This window comes from Mustelus asterias, chromosome 15 (assembly GCF_964213995.1).
Source record: "Mustelus asterias chromosome 15, sMusAst1.hap1.1, whole genome shotgun sequence".
NCBI lineage: Eukaryota > Metazoa > Chordata > Chondrichthyes > Carcharhiniformes > Triakidae > Mustelus > Mustelus asterias.
In genome coordinates, this window is record NC_135815.1 from 66076809 (window position 1) to 66099549 (window position 22741).

The 22741-nt window shown below is 44.4% G+C and overlaps 1 protein-coding gene across 2 annotated transcripts in view; it reads left to right on the plus strand.

Moving 5' to 3' along the window:
• pgm3 (phosphoglucomutase 3) overlaps positions 1-22741 on the plus strand; it is a 122008-nt gene that overhangs the window by 38677 nt on the left and 60590 nt on the right. For both annotated transcript variants that reach the window (XM_078230032.1, XM_078230033.1), the window contains exons 5-7: positions 1093-1288; positions 9441-9598; positions 15780-15863. In XM_078230032.1, coding sequence (XP_078086158.1) covers positions 1093-1288; positions 9441-9598; positions 15780-15863 — 438 coding nt within the window. The remainder of the gene's footprint in view (positions 1-1092; positions 1289-9440; positions 9599-15779; positions 15864-22741) is intronic.

The window sequence follows — 22741 nt, forward strand, 5'->3', positions numbered from 1 at the left end:
GTGGAGATTCGAGGAGGAAAATTTTTATGCAGAAATTGTACAGCAAAATCTCCTCATGACCATTACCAGAGAGGCAGCATAGAGTTGACAAGCCAAATGGAGGTCTCCTGTGCAAAATGTGACTCCAGAACATCCCTTCCACCCCCCAATTTTTGCCTTAGTCTTTGTACCATCAGCTAACGAGAACAGCTTCACTCTCTGCCTAATCTAAACCTGTCAAAATCTTGTGCACCTCTATCCTTTGCTCTAAGGAAAACAAATATAGCTCTCCAATGAAATCTTGTCATTTAAATCCCTCATCCCTAATGCCATCCTGGTAAATCTTCTCTCAAGATTCCTCACATTCGTCTTAAAAAATGTGATCAGAAAACGCAGTACTCTAGTTGTGGACTAATCAGTGCTTCGTAAGCGTTTGCATAACCTCCATCTTCTGTTTATTTTTATTTATGAAGCCCAAGATCCAAATGCTTTGCTAAATATTCTCTCTCGCCTTTAACAATCTATGCACATGATCCTTGGGTCCCTCTGGCTCTGCGTGCTCTTCAGAACTGTGACATTAGCTCGAAATTGCCTCTATCCCTTTGGACAGTAAACCTCACCTCCCATTTCTCTACATCAAATTCCATCTGCCTAGTGGCAGACATTCTACTGGCCTAACTGCGTCCTGTTGTAGTCAGTTGGCATCTTATTGTTTGTCATACCTCCGAGTTTGGTATCATTGTCAAATTTTAAACTTTATTCTGAATGCCAGAGGATTTATCCATTCTAAGGATAACCAGTATTTCTAATTAATACACCCTGCCTATCAATTTTCTCTTCCCTGTTATCTTTTATTTCTATCAGCATTTTCAATATGCAATTCCTGAGTATGATCTTCAAGTACTGATGAATGTATTTTAACCATCCATAAAGGCAGTATGTGCTGCTAATGTTTTAACAATCTAAAATGATGTTGAAGGCGTGATTAATATTTCAGTGAGGATTATTGATAACGACCCAAGGCTGTATTGATATTGTTGCTTAAACGTGTTTGTATGTAATCTACCTCAAACACATTCTACTGATGTGATTCGGTATTCTCTCTTTCCACAGACAACTTGCCATCCAGAGGAATTGCGACAATTGAATGTGGATGGTGCAAATGGTATTGGCGCACTGAAGCTTCAGGAATTGGAGCCTTACCTTGAGAAGAAGCTGCTGTTGAAGGTGCATAATGATGGTACAAATGGCAAACTCAACCACCTCTGTGGAGCAGATTTTGTTAAGGTTCAACAGAAGCCACCACAAGGCAAGTAATGGAATGGAAAGCTTATATTAAATTTAATGAATCAGTACAATTTTACAGCGGGAGAGGTCATTCAACTCCACATGCTTGTACCCTGTTTTCTATCCATGCAATATTTCTTGGATTGAAAGATTTATGGTCATTTTCCTTTAAATTCAGAGCTTCATAGGCATTTACAGCACAGAGGAGGCCCTTTGGCCCATTGTGTCCACACTGGTCAACAAAGATTTGACTATATTAATCCCATTTTCCAGTGAATATTTAAATGCTTCTTAAATGTTACGGAGTTTCTGAGAAAACATAATTATAGACCAGTAAGCCTGACGATGGTAGTGGGAAAAATTTTAGAATCTGTCATCAAAGATTTTATAGCAAAAGACTTGTAAAACAGTGACAGGGTCAGACAGAGCATGGATTTATGAAGGGAAAATCGTGTTTGACCAATCTACTTGAAATCTGTGAAGATGTAACTAGTAGAGTTAATGATAAAAACCCAAGGAAAAAAATCTTGACAGGAGTAATTTACAGGCCCCCGAGCAATACTTCCAAAGTGGGACATAGTATAAACCACAAAATAATGGGGGCTTATGAGAAGGGCACAGTGGTAATCGTGGATTATTTTAATATGTATTTTGACTGGATTAATCAAATTGGCAAAGATAGCCTCGAGGGAAATTTCATAAAGTGTATGAGGGATTGTTTCTTAGAGCAACATGTTATTGAACCAACCAGGGAGCAGACTATTTTAGATTTAGAATGATGTAACGAAGAAGGGTTGATAAATAGTCTTGTTGTTAAAGATCTTCTTGGAAAGAGTGATCACAGCATGCTAGAATTTCAGATTCAGATTGAGCAAGAGAAGACAGAATGCCATACTAGAGTTTTAGCATTGGGCAGAGGTAATTATGATGTGGAGATGCCGGCGTTGGACTGGGGTAAACACAGTAAGAGTTTTAACACCAGGTTAAAGTCCAACAGGTTTATTTGGTAGCAAATGGCATTAGCTTTCCGAACGCTGCTCCTTCGTCAGATGGCGTGGATATCTGCTCACAAACAAGGCACACAGACACAAACTCAAGTTGCAGAATACTGATTAGAATGCGAATCTTTACAGCTAATCAAGTCTTAAAGATACAGACAATGTGAGCTCCACTCATATTGTCTGTATCTTTAAGACTTGATTAGCTGTAAAGATTCGCATTCTAATCAGTATTCTGCAACTTGAGTTTGTGTCTCTGTGTGCCTTGTTTGTGAGCAGATATCCACTCCATCTGACGAAGGAGCAGCGTTCGGAAAGCTAATGGCATTTGCTACCAAATAAACCTGTTGGACTTTAACCTGGTGTTGTTAAAACTCTTACAGAGGTAATTATACAGGCCTGAGGAAAGAGTTGGCCCAAGTAAACTGGGCATAAATAATTGAGAGCAGGACAGTTGAGGAACAATGACAGATGTTCAGGGAGATATTAAATACCTCTCAATTAAAGTATATTCCTGAGAGGAAGAGAAATTGTAAAAGCAAGAAAAACGTTCCATGGCTAGACGAGGAAATCAACGAGGACATAAAGGCAAAAACTCGGGCATACCAAACTGCAACAGCTAGTGGTAAGCTTGAGGAGTGGGAGAACTTTGAAGTTCAGCAAAAGGCTACAAAAAATAGATCAAAAGATGAACTATGAAAGGAAACTAGCAAAAAACATGAACACAGAAGTCAAAAGAGAAAATGCTGGAAAATCTCTACAGGTCTGGCAGCATCTGTAAGAAGGGTTTCTATGATTTCCAAAGAGAAAAGAGCTGACGTTTCAAGTGCAGATGACCCTTTGACAAAGCAGAACTTTGGCAAAACACAGAAACCAAAAGCTTCTATAAGTATATAAAGAGGAAGAGAATAGCTAAAGTAAATGTTGGCCCCTTAGAGGACAGGACAATACTGGTGAGGTATCAATGGGGAGCATCGAGATGGTGGTGGCACTAAACCAATATTTTGCGCCCCTCCACAGTAGAGAATAATAAAGATTTTCTAAAAACTGTAGTTAATGCAGAGGAACTTGATGCAATAGTCATCACTGGGGAGAAGGTATTGAATAAACTAGTGGGATTAAAGGCAGATAAGTCTCCAGGACCTGATGGCCTGCACCCTACGAGCTGCCTGCAGAGATAGTGGATGCATTGGTTGTGATATTTCAAAATTCCTTGGATTCTAGTAAGGTCCTGGTAGATTGGAAACACGCTGATGTGATACCCCTATTCAAAAAGGGACAGGGGCAAAAAATAGGAAAGTATGGGATGTTACCTTGATGGCACGGTAACACAGTGGTTAGCACTGCTGCTTCACAGCTCCAGGGACCTGGGTTCGATTCCTGGCTCGGGTCACTGTCTGTGTGGAGTTTGCACATTCTCCTCGTGTCTGCGTGGGTTTCCTCCGGGTGCTCCGGTTTCCTCCCACAGTCCAAAGATGTGCGGGTTAGGTTGATTGGCCATACTAAAATTGCCCCTTAGTGTCCTGAGATGCGTAGGTTAGAGGGATTCGCGGGTAAATGCGTAGGGATAAGGGGGTAGGGCATGGGTGGGTGCAGACCTGATGAGCCGAATGGCCTCTTTCTGCACTGTAGGGTTTCTATGATCTGTGGTGGGGAAGTTGCAGAAATAAATCATTAAGGAGGAGATGAATGAGCATTTGGAAAGACAAAGCTCAATCCACCACTGTCAGCATGGTTTTATGAAGGGTAAGTCATGCTTGATAAATTTGCTTGAGTTCTTTGAGGACATAACCAGCAAGGTGGATAGTGGGGAATCTGTGGATATGGTATATCTGGACTTCCAGAAGGCATCTGACAAGGTGCCACATAAAAGGCTGATCCAGAAGGTGAGATTGCAGGGGATTGGAGGTAGCGTACTAGATTGGATTGAGGATTGGCTGACAGACAGAAAGCAGAGGGCTGGGATAAATGCTGGTGAAATGTAACAAGCGGAGTGCCACAGGGGTCAGTCCTCAGACCGCAACTGTTTACAATATATAAATGATCTGCAAGCAGGGATAGAGTGTAACACAGCTAAATTTGCGGATGGTGCAAAAAATAGGTGGGAAAGTAGGCAGTGAAGAGGACATAAAGATTTTACAGATGGTTATAGATAGGCTGGGTGAATGGGCCAAAATTTTGCAGATGGAGTTTAATGTGGATAAGTGTGAGATTATACATTTTGGCAGAAAAAAATAGGCAAATTATTACCTAAATGGGAAGCAGATTCAAAATGCATCCAGGCAGAGGGGTCTGGGTGTCCATGTTCATGAGTTACGGAAAGTTGGTATGCAAGTGCAGTATGTATTAAAAAGGCAAAAGGGATGTTGGCATTTATTGCAAAGGGATTGGAGTATAAGAGTAGGTAAGTGTTGTTGCAATTGTATAGAGTATTGGTGAGACCACATCTCGAGTACTGTGTCCAGTTTTCATCTCCTTATTTGAGGAAGGATGCGGTAGCATTGGAGGCAGTTCAGGGGAGGTTCACCAGATTGATTCCAGGGATGAAAGGGTTGATAAATTAGGAGAGATTAAACAGTTTGGGTTTATACTTGCTGGCGTTAGAAGAATGGGAGGGGGTCTGATCGAGGTATATAAAATTTTAAAAGGGATTGATAAAGTAAACCTAGGCCAAATGTTTTATCTTGCGGGGCAATTTCGAACAAGAGGTCACCTTGTTGAAGATGTTGTACCTGTTAATTCTCAGATACTTTCAACCAGTTTACTTACTCCAAGGTTTTACCCCGGTGCCCTTATTTGCAAGGTGGACAAAGGACAAACACAAGTAAAGATTCAACAAGTTTATTAAATAACACTATTAACCCTTAAATTACCCACATAAAACAAGAGGATACCCCAGCAGATTCAAGTATACTACCCGTAAAGATGGCTTGGTTAAACTGCAGGCCCGATTCTCTGAGTCCCTCTGGTCTGTTGTCACGAAGGTGAGTCTCGATGGCCGCTTCTTCCTTCCTTCCTTGTCTGGTCAGTCTTCCGAATGATCACGGCTGTCTCCCCTGTCGAGTCTTCGCTCCTGTGTGCCTCTGAGTGTGTCCCTTTATCCCCAGCCTGTTTGCCTTTCCAGAAACTTCTCTGGCTTCTGGCCAATGAGGTCCCAGGAGGGGGTTCCAATACCCAGTGGGTTTCTTGATGTCTGCCTGACAGGACACCAGGGTCCGCCCCCCAGGTGTCCATCTCCATGTTGTTAAACTTGTTATCAGGTAAGGTTTCTACAGGATCTCTTGGTGACAGAAAGTCTGGCCCGATCTGGGCTTCTGACAATAGACCGATGCATTTCAATGAGGTGCCATGATCTCCGGCTAAGTCTCAAGTAGAGTGTAACGACCTTTGATGGGTGGTTGAGGGTCAGGCCCAGACACATTTGTGTATTGTACAATTGGCCTGCCTGAGGTTTGACTGTGTTTGATTTCAATGTGCCCAATTCTTTAATTTAGGATATCCAATTTTATCAGCCTTAAAACTAGGCCCTGTTTATATCACCACAAAGAGGTCAACAAGAGGATCCCAGCTGTTCGCTAGGTTGAGAGGCAGTAGATTTAAAACTGAGATGAGGAGGAACTACTTCTCACAGAAGGTGGTGAATTCGCTGCCCCCTAGTGTGGCAATAGCTGAATGGTTTCAAGAAGATATTTCTAATTTAAAAAAAAAGGGATATGGAGAACAGGTGGGGAGGTGGATTTGAGAACAGGGAGAGATCAATCATGATCTGATTGAATGGCGGAGCAGGCGCGAAGGGTTGAATTTGCCGACTACCTGCTCCTAATTCCTATGATGGCTTTCGGCAGAGTCCCACATTAGAGATTAGTGTAAAATTAAAGCGCCTGGGATTGGGGTGATGTATTGAGATGGATAGAAAACTGGTTGACGGACAGGAAACAGAGAGTAGGAATAAACGGGTCTTTTTCCAAATGGCAGTCAGTGACTCGTGGGGTACCACAGGGATCAGTGCTGAGACCCCAGCTATTCACTATATATGTTAATGATTTAGATGAGGGAACTAAATGTAATGTCTCCAAATTTGCAGTTAACACAAAGCTGAGTGGGAGGGTGAACTGTGAAGAGGATGCAGAGATCCTTCAGTGTGATATGACAAGTTGAGTGGGCAAATGAATGGCAGATGGAGTATAATTTGGATAAATGTGAGGCTATCCACTTTGGTAGCAAAAACGAGAAAGTATTTGGCCATAAATTAGGAGAGGGGAATGTGCAACAAGACTTGGGTGTCCTCGTACACCAGTCACTGGACATAAGCATACAGTTGCAGCAGACAGTAAAAAAAGCAAATTGTATGTTAGCCTTCATAGTGAGAGGATTCGAGTGCAGGAGCAGGACTGGGTGCCAAAGTGAGTAGCACTGCTGCTTCACAGCGCCAGCGACCCAAGTTCGGGTGCTCCGGTTTCATCCCACAGTCCAAAGATGTGCGGGTTAGGTTGATTGGCCATGCTAAAATTGCCCCTTAGTGTCCTGAGATACGTAGGTTAGAGGGATTAGTGGGTAAATATGTTGGGATATGAGAGTAGGGCCTGGGTGGGATTGTGGTCGGTGCAGACTCGATGGGCTGAATGGCCTCTTTCTGTACTGTAGGGTTTCTATGATTTCAGTTCCAGTCTCGGGTGATTATCTGTGCAGAGTTTGCATGTTCTCCCCATGTCTGCGTGGGTTTCCTCCGGGTGCTCCGATTTCCTCCCACAGTCCAAAGATATGCAGGTTGGGTTAATTGGCCATGCTAAATTGACCCTTAGTGTCAAGGGAATTAGCAGGGTAAATATGTGGGGCTAGGGCCTGGGTGGGATTGTTGTCGGTGCAGGCTTGATGGGCTCCGTGGGCTCTTTCCGCACTGTAGAGACTTTATGATTCTATGTCTTGCTGCAATTATACTGGGCTTGGTGAGACCACACCTGGAATATTGTGTGCAGTTTTGATCTCCTTATCTGAGGAAGGATGTTATTGCTTTAGAGGGAATGCAGAGAAGGTTTACCAGATGATTCCTGGAATGGCAGGACTGATGTATGAAGAGAGATTGAGTCAGTTAGAATGATATTAGCTTGAGTTCAGAGGAATAAGAACATAAGAAATAGGAGCAGGAGTAGGCCATCTGGCCCTTCGAGCCTGCCCCGCCATTCAACAAGATCGTGGCTGATCTGAAGCAAATCAGTTCCACTTACCCGCCTGCTCCCCATATCCCCTAATTCCCTTATCGATCAGAAAACTATCTACCCGTGATTTAAACATATTCAACGAGGAAGCCTCCACCACTTCAATGGGCAGAGAATTCCAGAGATTCACTACCCCCTGAGAGAAGAAGTTCCCCCTCAACTCTGTTTTGAACCGGTCCCCCCTTATTTTGAGGCTGTGCCCTCTAGTTCTGGTTTCCCTTCTAAGTGGAAAGAATCTCTCCACCTCTACCCTATCCAGCCCCTTCATTATCTTATATGTCTCTATAAGATCACCCCTCATCCTTCTAAACTCCAACGAGTACAGACCCAATCTGTTTAATCTCTCCTCATAAGCTACACCCCTCATCTCCGGTATCAACCTGGTGAACCTTCTCTGCACTCCCTCCAAGGCCAATATATCCTTTCGTAAATAAGGGGACCAAAACTGCACACAGTACTCCAGTTGCGGCCTCACCAGTACCTTGTACAGTTGCAGCAAGACCTCCCTGCTTTTATATTCTATCCCCCTCGCGATAAAGGCCAACATTCCATTCGCCTTCTTGATCACCTGCTGCACCTGCAGACTGAGTTTTTGCGATTCGTGCACAAGGACCCCCAGGTCCCTCTGCACAGTCGCACGATGTAATTTTTCTCCATTTAAATAATATTCCAATTTACTATTATTTCTTCCAAAGTGGATAACCTCACATTTGCTAATGAAGAGAATCTCATAGAAACCTAGAAAATTCTAACAGGACGAAACAGGATAGATGCAAGAAGGATGTTCCTGATGGTGGGGGTGTCCAGGGCAATTGGCAGAATTACCCCCTTCTGTGCTGTAACAATTGTGTGACATTGCTAATTCCCAAATCAGAGGAAGTAAACTTTCCCTGTTCACCCTATCAAAATGGTCATGATTATCCTCTCCACCTCCCTCTCTCCTCCATGGAAACAGACCCAGCACATCCAGTCTTTCTTCATAAGTATTGTTTTCCATCCCCAATGTCATCTTGGAGAACTTTTTCGATAATCTTCCAGAAATGAGTTATCCAAGATCATTTCTGCTTCAGTGACTATCCGTGATGCATGGAGAACAGCATGTAACTTTTATTCCTTTCACGACTTGGATGAGTAAACTAAATTCAAAGTTTGAGTTTGTCCAAACTGTATCATCATCTCTGGATCCTGATATGACTGAGTAATCCAATAAGAACATAAAAACTAGGAGCAGGCGTAGGCCATCTGGCCCTTCGTGTCTGCTCCGCCATTCAAAAAGATCATGGCTGATCTTTTTGTGGACTCAGCTCCACTTACTCGCCCGCTCACCATAACCCTTATTTCCTTTATGATAAAAATGTATTTATCCTTGCCTTAAAAACATTCAATGAGGTTAATTGAATGCGGGATCAGCATGCGTGTCTGCAGAACTGGCAGTTCATATTATTTACATACTGTTCGCATAAACAAGTATGAGCTCTCGCGTGTGAGCTGCTACTAGCTTGGTTGTATCACTTTGAAAACTTGCTTGTCAAACTTCAAAATGTTGCTACTTTGCTTTAACTTTGCTTTAACTCCATTAGAAACAAATTCTGCTCCTCAGGGCATATTGAATTTCTAGGGAAAAGAAAGTGCCTTCAAGATAAGCATCAATTTTTTTTTCTCCTTGCTAATTATAGTCTGAACAGCAATATCCCAGAGAACTATTCTTGACCTGAAGTTCTGAAGAATGTTCCTTGACCTGAAATGTTAACTTTGTTTCTAACTCCACAGGTGCTGCCAGACCTGCTGAGTATTTCTCGCATTTTCTGTTTTTATTTCAGGTTGAGTTTTACGAAAAGGTGGTTGTGTTTTGTTGATAGTGTAGCCTTTATGGGCTGCATTGCAATTGAAAAGGGTAGTTTCTGGTTATTTCCTACCCTAATAATCAGGAAAATAATAACCACATTCTCAATTGCTGTAGGCTTACACATGAAAGCAAATGAACGTAGCTGCTCGTTTGATGGTGATGCAGACAGAATTGTATACTATTACATCAATGAATCCGGACGTTTTCATCTTCTTGACGGAGATAAGATTGCAACTTTAATTATTATATTTCTAAAGGAGCTTCTTGCCAAGGTAAAATGTTCCTATATGTCATCTTACCATGTTGATATAGCAAATATCACTGGGAAAATCAGCATCTGTGGAGAGAGCAGACATGTTCATGTTTGTGTGGGCCCTTCATCAGAATTGCCTGTTAGAAAGATCTACACCTAAAACATCAAAGTAATTGGTAAAAGAAGCAAATTCCTAGAACCATTCTCTGCACCCTCTCTAAGCCCTACACATCCTTCCTAAATAAAGTGTGGTGCCCTGAATTGGACATGTTACTGCAGTTGAGGCCAAACCAAGGCTGTGTAAAGATTAATCATAACTTCCTTGCCTTTGTATCCTATGCTTCCAATTTATAAATGTATACAATATAAATTTTTAAAATACAAATTTTTAGCCACTTTCTGAACCTGCACTGCAACTTTCAGCATACAACTCCAGGTCTCTGTTCCTGCACCTCCTTTATTTTACATTGCCAATCTTTGTTCTCCTACCAAAATGAATTGTTTCATTCTTCTCTACAATAAAATTAATCTCCCACATAAAATCATAGAATCCCTATAGTGCAGAGGGAGGTCATTTGGCCCATCGAGTCTGCACCGACGCCCTGCGTATTTACCCCACCAATCCCCTTAACATAAAACATCTTTGGATACTAAGGGTCCAGTTAGCATGGCCAATCAACCTAATCTGCACATCTTTAGACTGTGGGAGGAAACTGAGCACCCAGAAGAAACCTACACAGACATGGGGAGAACGTGCAAACTCCGCATAGGCTGGAATCGAACCCGGGTCCCTGGCCTGAGGCAGCAATGTTAACCATTGTGCTACCATGTCCCCCATTGCAATGAGCTGCAGGGCTACAGGGAAAATCACAGTAAGAAGTCTCACAACACCAGGTTAAAGTCCAACAGGTTTATTTGGCAGCACTGGCTTTCGGAGTCTCAGGCTCCTTCATCAGGTGAGTGAAGAGCTGTGTTCACAAACAGAGCATAAACAGATACAAATTCAATTTAATGGTTGGAATGCGAGTCTTTACAGGTAATCGAAGTCTTAAAGATACAGATAATGAGTGGAGAGAGGGCCAAGCACAGGTTAAAGAGGTGTGTATTGTCTCCAGCCAGGACAGTTAGTGAGATTTTGCAAACCTAGGCAAGTCGTGGGGGGTTACAGATGGTGGGACATGAACCCAAGATTCCGGTTGAGGCCATCCTCGTGTGTGGAACTTGGCTATCAGTTTCTGCTCAGTGATTCTGCGTTGTCGTGTGTCGTGAAGGCCGCCTTGGAGAACGCTTACCCGAAGATCAGAGGTTGAATGCCCGTGACTGCTGAAATGTTCCCTGACTGGAAGGGAACACTCCTGCCTGGTGATTGTCGAACGGTGTTCATTCATCCGTTGTTGTAGCGTTTGCATGGTCTCCCCAATGTACCATGCCTCGGGACATCCTTTCCTGCAGCGTATCAGGTAGACAATGTTGGCCAAGTCGCAAGAGTAGGTACCGTATACCTGGTGGATGGTGTTCTCACGTGAGATGATGGCATCCGTGTCGATGATCCGGCACGTCTTGCAGAGGTGTCGTGGTCACTGTTCTCCTGAAGGCTGGGTAGTTTGCTGCAGACAATGGTTTGTTTGAGGTTGTGCGGTTGTTTGAAGGCAAGAAGTGGGGGTGTGGGGGTGGCCTTGGCGAGATGTTCGTCTTCATCGATGACATGTTGAAGGCTCCGGAGAAGATGTCATAGCTTCTGCGCTCCAGGGAAGTACTGGACGACGAAGGGTACTCTGTCCGCCGTGTCCCGTGTTTGTTTTCTGAGGAGGTTGGTGTGGTTTTTCGCTGTGGCATGTCGGAACTGTCGATCGATGAGTTGAGTGCCATATCCTGTTCTTATGAGGGCGTCTTTCAGCATCTGTACGTGTCTGTTGCGATCCTCCTCATCTGAGCAGATCCTATGTATTCAGAGGGCTTGTCCGTAGGGGATGGCTTCTTTTACGTGTTTAGGGTGGAAGCTGGAGAAGTGGAGGAATATGAAGTTATCCGTGGGCTTGTGGTACAGTGAAGTGCTGAGGTGACCGTCCTTGATGGAGATAGAACATAGAAAAACTACAGCACAAACAGGCCCTTCGGCCCACAAGTTGTGCTGAACACATCCCTACCTTCTAGACGTACCTATAACCCTCCATCCTATTCAGCTCCATGTACTCCTCCAGGAGTCTCTTAAAAGACCCTATTGAGTTCTCCACCACCACTGACGGCAGCCGATTCCACTCGCCCACCACCCTCTGTGTGAAAAACTTACCCCTAACATCTCCCCTGTACCTATCCCCCAGCACCTTAAACTTGTGTCCTCTCGTAGCAGACATTTCCACCCTGGGAAAAAGCCTCTGAGAGTCCACCCGATCTATGCCTCTCAACATCTTATACACCTCTATTAGGTCTCCTCTCATCCTTCGTCTCCCCACGGAGAAAAGACCGAGCTCCCTCAGCCTATCCTCATAAGGCATGCCACTCAATCCAGGCAACATCCTTGTAAATCTCCTCTGCACCCTTTCAATCTTTTCCACATCCTTCCTATAGTGAGGCGACCAGAACTGAGCACAGTACTCCAAGTGGGGTCTGACGAGGGTCTTATATAGCTGCATCATTATCCCCGGACTCCTAAACTCAATCCCTCGATTGATAAAAGCCAGTACACCATACGCCTTCTTAACCACCTCCTCCACCTGCGGGGCTGATTTTAGAGTCCTATGGACCCGGACCCCAAGGTCCTTCTGATCCTCTACAGTACTAAGAGTCTTTCCCTTTATAATGTACCCCTTCATCCCATTTGACCTACCAAAATGGACCACGATGCATTTATCTGGGTTGAAGTCCATCTGCCACTTGTCCGCCCAGTCTTGCATCCTATCTATGTCCCTCTGTAACTTCTGACATCCTTCCAGACTATCCACAACCCCACCAACCTTCGTGTCGTCGGCAAACTTACCAACCCATCCCTCCGCTTCCTCATCCAGGTCATTTATGAAAATGACAAACGGCAAGGGTCCCAGAACAGATCCCTGGGGCACACCACTGGTGACTGACCTCCATTTAGAAAAAGACCCATCTATACCCACTCTCTGCCTCCTTTGGGCAAGCCAGTTCTGGATCCACCGGGCAGCAGCCCCTTGGATCCCATGCCCTCTCACTTTTTCCAGAAGCCTTGCATGGGGGACCTTATCGAACGCCTTGCTAAAATCCATATAAACCACATCTACCGAGATGCGTGTGTCCAAGAATGCAACTGATTCCGGAGAGTAGTCCATGGTTAGTCTGATGGTGGCATAGAACTTGATGATGAGTTGCATTGTCTGCACCTGTAAAGACGTGATTATCTGTAAAGACTCGCATTCCAACCATTATCTTGTAACTTGAATTTGTGTCTATATATGCCCTGTTTGTGAACACTCACCTGATGAAGGAGCCTGAGACTCCGAAAGCTAGTGCTGCCAAATAAACCTGTTGGACTTTAACCTGGTGTTGTGAGACTTCTTACTGTGCTTACCCCAGTCCAACACCGGCATCTCGACATTACAGGGGAAATAGCAGGGAAGTGGGACCTGGGAGTCGCTCTTGCAGAGAGCCAGCATACGCACAGCATGTTGAATGGCCTCCTTCTATGCTCTCACCATGCTATGATATCATGTTCTCTTGAAGTCCCCATCACCATTCCCAATATTTGCAATTAGGGGGACACAATGGTGTAGAGGTGACGTAGTCTACTAGTAATTCAGAGGCCCAGGTTAATGTTCTAGAAAACACAGGTTAAAATCCCACCATGGTGGAATTTAAATTCAATTAAGAATCTGGAATCAAAAGCTAGTCTCAGTAATATTGGCCATGAAACTATCATCAATTATTGTAAAAATCCATCTGGTTGACTAATGTCTTTTTAGGGAAGGAAATTGTCATCCTTACTTGATCTGGCCTACATGTGACTCCAGATCCATAGCAGTGTGACAACTACCCTCTGAAATGGCCTTGCAAGCGACTTAGTTCTAGGGCAATTAGGGCTGAGCAATAAATTCATATCCCATGAAAGGATAATTTTTTTTTTAAAAATTGTATATCTTTTTTGCATCTGGTCTGATTTGGAACTTGGGTTAGAGATGTTAGACGAGTTATTTTTGCATTCCATTGATATATTTTCTTGGCCTATGCACATAAACTCTCTGCACAGAGGGATCTGGTTCATACCTAAAGAGTGACTTTGTCATCCTCAGTGTCACTTGTAAGAGAGCCTATAATTTCCATTTCATTTAGTCCGATATTAGGCCAATATTACTGGCCTTTTCATTGCATTCACTTGAGCCATTTGTCCTGTTAAGTTTGCCTAATTCCATTATGTGGTCCAGCCAGCATTCCTGCTGAGATCTATAAAGCTGGCCTGAATGCTTGCTCAAAGTCTCAGACCTTTTAACAATAATCGGGAAGAAGAGGTACACTCTCCTGATTTCCACAATACCATCATTGTTTTACCTCTCAAGAAGTGTGATGAATCAATTTATTGATCTATGGAAGTAGATCCCTTCTGGCCACTATGGAAAGATTCTCACATGAATCTTCCTGAACTGCTTCCTGCATGTCAGTGAAGAGGTCGTTCCCAAAATCCAATGTGGTCTCTGGCCATCCAGGAGAGTCCTTATTCTTTTGATCTTTTCTCATTCGACAAATCGAAGGAAAGAGCCTGGTGCAGCGCAAGGAGCAATACATAGCCTTTTATTGATCTGTCAAAGGCTTTTGACTCCTTTACTGCAAAGCAGCTTCGGAAAGTCTTCCAGAGATTTTGATATCCAGCAAAATTTGTTTCTATCTTGTGACTCCAGTATTTTGGTATGATAGCAAAACTGTCCTTTTTAATCATAGAATCAAAGAATTCTGCAGTGCAGAAGGAGGCCATTCGGCTCATCGAGTCTGCACCAACCTCAATCCCACCCAGGTCCTATCCCTATAACCCCATGCATTTAGCCTAGCTAGTCCCCCTGACACTAAGGGGCAATTTAGCATGGTCAATCAATCTAACTCGCACATCTTTGGACTTGGTTTGATTTTGGATCAATGGATTGGTATCTGAGCCCTCTTGTACCCAGACAGGTGTCAAGCAAGGATATATGAATGTACCAACTCTGTTCGCTATCTACCTAAGCTGTCTGTCTGGTCATGAAACTCATTAGTGACCAACTTCCAGAAGGATCATGATTGAATATTGACTTGGCAGCAGGCTTTCCAATCTCGACAAGATGAGAGCCAAGATTAAGGTGACTCTCCAGCATGTCCATGATTGTCCGTGATTGTGTCTGATTCCATTATTTTATTTAAGTAACCATTTCCTGTGTAACCCGAACCAGCTCAGACTGATGCTTTTGGTGCCTGCTTTACAAAAATGATGGGGGTGAAGAGCCATATCGAGTTTACTGTTTGAGGCGGCACAGTGGCTAGCACTGCTGTCTCACAGCACCAGGAACCCGGGTTCAATTCCGGCCTCGGGTCACTGTCTGTTTGGAGTTTGCACATTTTCCCTGTGTCTGCGTGGGTTTCCTCTGGGTGCTCCGGTTTCCTCCCACAGTTCAAAGATGGACAGGTTAGGTGGATTGGTCATGCTAAATTTCCCCTTGGCATCAAGGGAACCAGCTAGGGTAAATGCATGGGGTTATGGGGATAGGGCCTGGGTGGGATTGTAGTCGGTGCAGATTTGATGGGCCAAATGGCCTCCTTCTGCATTGTAGGATTCTATGATTGCAAAGGACAATTTTGTTGTCATACCAAAATACCGGAGTCACAAGATAGAAACAAATTTTGCTGGACATCAAAATCTCTGAAAGACTTTCCAAAGCTGCTTTGCAGTAAAGGAGTCAAAGGCCTTTTTAGTTATTAAGATCCTACTTAGGTAGAATATTGCTAGCAGAAAATGTTTTTCCCTTGTCCATGACATTGTGATTCCAAGATTTATTGTTGTTAATTTTGACTTTTTCTTTTGCTTCAAGAGTTACCAAGTAAATGGTATATATTTGTGCTATAACTGTAACATCAATGCCCTTGTCCTGTAAATTAAACATGGTGTGATTAAAGGGCTCATTCAGCAGTGGAACAAAGCAGTGACTGTGAGCAGTGAACGAATCTCTTGAATTGTCTCTCAGGTGCACCTAATTTGTTGTCCTTTTATTGCTTAGGCAGATGTGGACTTGCAGATAGCAGTAGTGCAGACTGCCTATGCCAATGGAAGCTCAACAAGGTACATCGAAGAGGTCATGAAGGTAATACAATTGAGACAGGATTATTTTATGATTTTTAATAGTTTCAAAAGTTGCCTATGACATATTTTATCTTAATGTGTAACTTTACTGGACAGAGTTCCAATAATCACTGTAGCCATGAACAGCACAAAGCAAGTTAAGTTTGTGGCACCATGGTTGGCTTTGCTGCACAACAAGGAATGATACAGTGCAGAAGAGGCCCTTTGGCCACTGAGTCTGCATCAATATGTGAGAAACAGCTGACCCCCCATCAAATCCCATTTACCAGCACTTGGCCCATAGCCTTGAAAGTTGTGACATACCAAGTGCTCATCTAGGTACGTTTTAAAGGATGTGAGGCAATTTGCCTCCACCACCCTTGCAGGCAGCGCATTCTAGACCATCACCACCCTCTGGGTAAAAATGTTTTTCCACTCATCCACCCTAAACCTCCTGTCCCTCACCTTGCACCTATGTCCCTAGTGACGAACCTTTCAATGAAGGGGAACAGCTGCTTTCTATCCACCCTGTTCATACCTCTCATAATCTTGCACACCTGCGTCAGGTCGCCCCTCAGTCTTCTCTGCTCCAGTGAAAACAACTCAATCTTATTGAACCTCTCTTCATAACTTAAATGTTCCATTCCAGGCAGCATTCTGGTGCATCTCCTCTACACCCACTCCAGTGCAATCAGATTCTTCCTATCATTGGTCAGCAGAACTGCACACAGTATTCTAGCTGTGGCCACAAATAGGTTCTTTACAACTTCCAACATGATTTCCTGCTTTTGTAATCTATGCCTCAATTGATAAAGGCCCCATGTGCCTTTCACCACCCTACTAACATGCCCTTGTGTCTTTAGAGATCTATCAACAAACACACCAAGGTCCCTTTATTCCACCGCACTTCCTAGTGTCCTACCATTCATTGAATACTCCCTTGTCAAATTCTCCTTCCAAAGTGTATCACCTCATACTCACAGGGTTAAATTCCATCTGCCACTTATCTGCCCACTTGACCATCCCGTCTATATCTTCTTGTAGCCCAAGGCATTCAGCCTCGTTGTTAGCCACCGGCCAATCTTTGCGTCATCAGCAAATTTACTAAGCCTACCCCACACATGTCGGTTACATAAATGATGAATAATAGGGGACCCAGCAAAGATCCCTGTGGTATGTCACTGGACACTGGCTTCCAATCATCAAAGCAGCCTTCTGTCATCACCCTCTATTTCCCACAACGGAGCCACTGTATCAAATTGCCGTGTATTCCATGTGCATCTTTATAAGTCTGCCATGTGGGACCTTGTCAAAGGCTTTGCTGAAATCCTTTATAAACTACATCAACTGCCCTCATCTGTACGACTGGTTGTTATGTATATACCTATCAACTTATAGTGCCTACAGAACCACAAGGTAGGCTTGGTAACTTGAACACAGGAGCTCTTTATTATAGGGGGGCACTGTTCCACAGCCAGATCCAAGGCTGCACAAACAGGTGCAGTCACCTCACCAGCATTTTTAAAGGGGCATTACGCACCCCAAACTCCAACATACATTATTTACTGGTCACCTCCTCAAAAAATTCAGTCAGTTTTTTTGGCATGACCTCCCTCTGATGAAGCCACGCTGACTATCCCTGATCAAGCCTTGCCTCTCTAAGTGGAGATAGATGCTCTCCTTCAGAATTTTCTCCAATAGTTTCCCTACCTTGACATGAGACTCTCTAGTCTGTAGTTTCCTGGCTTATCTCTACAATGTGGAGATGCTGGCGTTGGACTGGGGTAAGCACAGTAAGAAGTCTCACAACACCAGGTTAAAGTCCAACAGGTTTATTTGGTGGCAAATACCATAAGCTTTCGGAGCACAGCTCCTTCGTCAGATGGAGTGGATATCTGTTCTCAAACAGTGCAAACAGACACAGAAATCAAATTACAGAATACTGATTAGAATGCAAATCTCTACAGCCAGCCAGGTCTTAAATGTACAGACAATGTGGGTGGAGGGATCATTCAACACAGGTTAAAGAGATGTGTATTGTCTCCAGACAGAACAGCTCGTGAAATTCTGCAAGTCCAGGAGGCAAGCTGTGGGGGTTACTGATAATGTGACATAAATCCAACATCCCGGTTTAGGCTGTCCTCATGTGTGCGGAACTTGGCTATCAGTTTCTGCTCAGCGACTCTGCGCTGTCGTGTGTCGTGAAGGCCGCCTTGGAGAACGCTTACCTGAAGATCCAAGGCTGAATGCCCGTGACTGCTGAAGTGCTCCCCCACAGGAAGAGAACAGTCTTGCCTGGTGATTGTCGAGCGGTGTTCATCATACCTAAACCGGGATGTTGGATTTATGTCACATTATCAGTAACCCCCACAGCTTGCCTCCTGGACTTGCAGAATTTCACTAGCTGTTCTGTCTGGAGACAATACACATCTCTTTAACCTGTGTTGAATGCTCCCTCCACCCACCTTGTCTGTACATTTAAGACCTGACTGGCTGTAGAGATTTGCATTCTAATCAGTATTCTGTAATTTGATTTGTGTGTCTGTTTGCACTGTTTGAGAACAGATATCCACTCCATCTGACGAAGGAGCTGTGCTCCGAAAGCTTATGGTATTTGCTACCAAATAAACCTGTTGGACTTTAACCTGGTGTTGTGAGACTTCTTACTGTACTTATCTCTACAAGTCATTGATGAAGACGAACATCTCGCCAAGGCCATCCCCACACCCCCACTTCTTGCCTTCAAATAACCACGCAACCTCAAACAGACCATTGTCCGCAGCAAACTAACCAGCCTTCAGGAGAACAGTGACCACGACACCACACAACCCTGCCACAGCAACCTCTGCAAGACGTGCTGGATCATCGACACGGATGCCATCATCTCACGTGAGAACACCATCTACCAGGTACACGGTACCTACTCTTGCAACTCAGCCAACGTTGTCTACCTGATACGCTGCAAGAAAGGATGTCCCGAGGCATGGTACATTGGGGAAACCATGCAGACGCTACGACAACGGATGAATGAACACCGCTCGACAATCACCAGGCAAGACTGTTCTCTTCCTGTGGGGGAGCACTTCAGCAGTCACGGGCATTCAGCCTTGGATCTTCAGGTAAGCGTTCTCCAAGGCGGCCTTCACGACACACGACAGCGCAGAGTCGCTGAGCAGAAACTGATAGCCAAGTTCCGCACACATGAGGACAGCCTAAACCGGGATGTTGGATTTATGTCACATTATCAGTAACCCCCACAGCTTGCCTCCTGGACTTGCAGAATTTCACGAGCTGTTCTGTCTGGAGACAATACACATCTCTTTAACTTGTGTTGAATGCTCCCTCCACCCACATTGTCTGTACATTTAAGACCTGGCTGGCTGTAGAGATTTGCATTCTAATCAGTACTCTGTAATTTGATTTCTGTGTCTGTTTGCACTGTTTGAGAACAGATATCCACTCCATCTGACGAAGGAGCTGTGCTCCGAAAGCTTATGGTATTTGCTACCAAATAAACCTGTTGGACTTTAACCTGGTGTTGTGAGACTTCTTACTTATCTCTACAACCCTACTTAAATAGCAGAATCACATTAACTGTTCTCCTTTCCTCTGGCACCTCCCTCTTAATGTGGAGATGCCGGCGTTGGACTGGGGTGAACACAGTAAGAGTTTTAACAACACCAGGTTAAAGTCCAACAGGTTTATTTGGTAGCAAATACCATTAGCTTTCGGAGCGTTGCTCCTTAGTCAGATGGAGTGGAAATGTGCTCTCAAACAGGGCACAGACACAAAATCAAGTTACAGAATACTGATTAGAATGCGAATCCCTACAGCCAACCAGATCTTAAAGATACAGACAATGTGGGTGGAGGGAGCATTAAGCACAGGTTAAAGAGATGTGTATTGTCTCCAGACAGGATAGCCTGCAAGTCCAGGAGGCAAGCTGTGGGGGGTTACTGATAATGTGACATAAATCCATCATCCTGGTTTAGGCCGTCCTCATGTGTGCGGAACTTGGCTATCAGTTTCTGCTCAGCGACTCTGCGCTGTCGTGTGTCGTGAAGGCCGCCTTGGAGAACGCTTACCTGAAGATCCAAGGCTGAATGCCCGTGACTGCTGAAGTGCTCCCCCACAGGAAGAGAACGGTCTTGCCTGGTGATTGTCGAGCGGTGTTCATTTATCTGTTGTTGTAGCATCTGCATGGTTTCCCCAATGTACCATGCCTCGGGACATCCTTTCCTGGAAAGGATGTCCCGAGGCATGGTACATTGGGGAAACCATGCAGACGCTATGACAACGGATAAATGAACACCGCTCGACAATCACCAGGCAAGACTGTTCTCTTCCTGTGGGGGAGCACTTGAGCAGTCACGGGCATTCAGCCTCTGGTCTCCAGGTAAGCGTTCTCCAAGGCGGCCTTCATGACACACAGCGCAAAGTCGCTGAGCAGAAACTGATAGCCAAGTTCCGCACACATGAGGACGGCCTAAACTGGGATGTTGGATTTATGTCACATTATCAGTAACCCCCCACAGCTTGCCTCCTGGACTTGCGGGCTATCCTGTCTGGAGACAATACACATCTCTTTAACCTGTGCTTAATGCTCCCTCCACCCACATTATCTGTATCTTTAGAACATAGAACATTACAGCGCAGTCCAGGCCCTTCGGCTCTCGATGTTGCATCGACCAGTGGTACCAATCTAAAGCCCCTCTAATCTACATTATTCCAATATCATCCATATGTTTATCCAATAACCACTTGAACGCTCTCAACGTTGACGAGTCCACCACTGCTGCAGGCAGGGCATTCCACGCCCTTACTACTCTCTGAGTAAAGAACCTACCTCTAACATCTGTCCTATATCTCTCACCCCTTAATTTAAAGCTATGTCCCCTCGTGCTAGCCAACACCATCTGAGGAAAAAGGCTCTCACTATCCACCCTATCTAATCCTCTGATCATCTTGTATGCCTCTATTGAGTCACCTCTTAACCTTCTTCTCTCTAACGAAAACAACCTCAAGCCCCTCAGTCTTTCCTCATACGATTTTCCCACCATACCAGGCAACATCCTGGTAAATCTCTTCTGCACCCTTTCCAACACTTCCACATCTTTCCTATAATACGGCGACCAGAACTGTACGCAATACTCCAAATGCAGCCGCACCAGAGTTTTGTACAGTTGCAGCATGACCTCCTGGCTCCGAAACTCAATCTCTCTACCAATAAAAGCTAACACACCGTACGCCTTCTTAACAACCCTATCAACCTGGGTGCCAACTTTCAGGGATCTATGCACATGGACACCCAGATCCCTCTGTTCATCCACACTACCAAGTATCTTACCATTAGCCCAGTACTCTGTATTCCTGTTACTCCTTCTAAAGTGAATCATCTCTCACTTTTCCGCATTAAACTCCATTTGCCACCTCTCAGCCCAGCTCTGCAGCTTATCTATGTCCCTCTGTAACCTGCCACTTCCCTCCGCACTGTCTACAACTCCACCGACTTTAGTGTCATCCGCAAATTTACTAATCCATCCTTCCACACCCTCATCCAAGTCATTAATAAAAATGTCAAACAGCAGTAGCCCCAAAACAGATCCTTGCGGTACACCACTAGTAACTGAACTCCAGGATGAATATTTCCCATCATCCACCACCCTTTGTTTTCTTACAGCTAGCCAATTCCTGATCCAAACCACTAAATCACCCTCAATCCCATGTGTCCATATTTTCTGTAAAAGCTTACCATGGGGAACCTTATCAAACGCTTTGCTGAAATCTATATACACCACATTAACTGCTTTACCCTCATCCACCTCTTTGGTCACCTTCTCAAAGAACTCAATAAGGTTTGTGAGACACGACCTACCCTTCACAAAACCGTGCTGACTATCCCTAATCAAATTATTCCTTTCTAGGTGATTATAAATCCTATCTCTTATAATCCTTTCCAATACTTTGCCCACAACAGAAGTAAGGCTCACCGGTCTATAATTACCAGGGTTGTCCCTACTCCCCTTCTTGAACAAGGGGACAACATTTGCTATCCTGCAGTCTTCTGGCACTGTTCCTGTAGACAATGACGACACAAAGATCAAAGCCAAAGGCTCTGCAATCTCCTCTCTCGCCTCCCAGAGAATCCTCGGATAAATCCCATCCGGCCCAGGGGACTTATCTATTTTTACCCTTTCCAGAATTGCTAACACCTCCTCCTTATGAACATCAATCCCATCCAGTCCAACAGCCTGCATCTCAGTACTCCCCTCAACAACACTGTCCCTCTCCAGTGTGAATACCGACGAAAAATATTCATTTAGTGCCTCTCCTATCTCTTCAGACTCCACACACAACTTCCCACTCCTGTCCTTGACTGGCCCTAATCTTACCCTAGTCATTCTTTTACTCCTGACATACCTATAAAAAGCTTTAGGGTTTTCCTTGATCCTACCTGCCAAAGACTTCTCATGTCCCCTCCTGGCTCTTCTTAACTCTTTCTTTAGGTCCTTCCTGGCTAACTTGTAACTCTCAAGCGCCCTAACTGAACCTTCACGTCTCATCTTGACATAAGTCTCCTTCTTCCTCTTCACAAGAGATTCAACCTCCTTAGTAAACCACGGTTCCCTCACACGTCTGCTTCCTCCCTGCCTGACAGGTACAGATTTATCAAGGACTCGTAGTAACTGTTCCTTGAACAAGTTCCACATTACAATTGTGCCCATCCCCTGCAGTTTCCTTCCCCAACCTATGCCAGCTAAATCTCGCCTAATCGCATTATGGTTTCCTTTCCCCCAGCTATAACTCTTGCCCTTTGGTATATACCTATCCTTTTCCATTGCTAAAGTAAACGTAATCGAATTGTGGTCACTGTCACCAAAGTGCTCACCTACCTCCAAA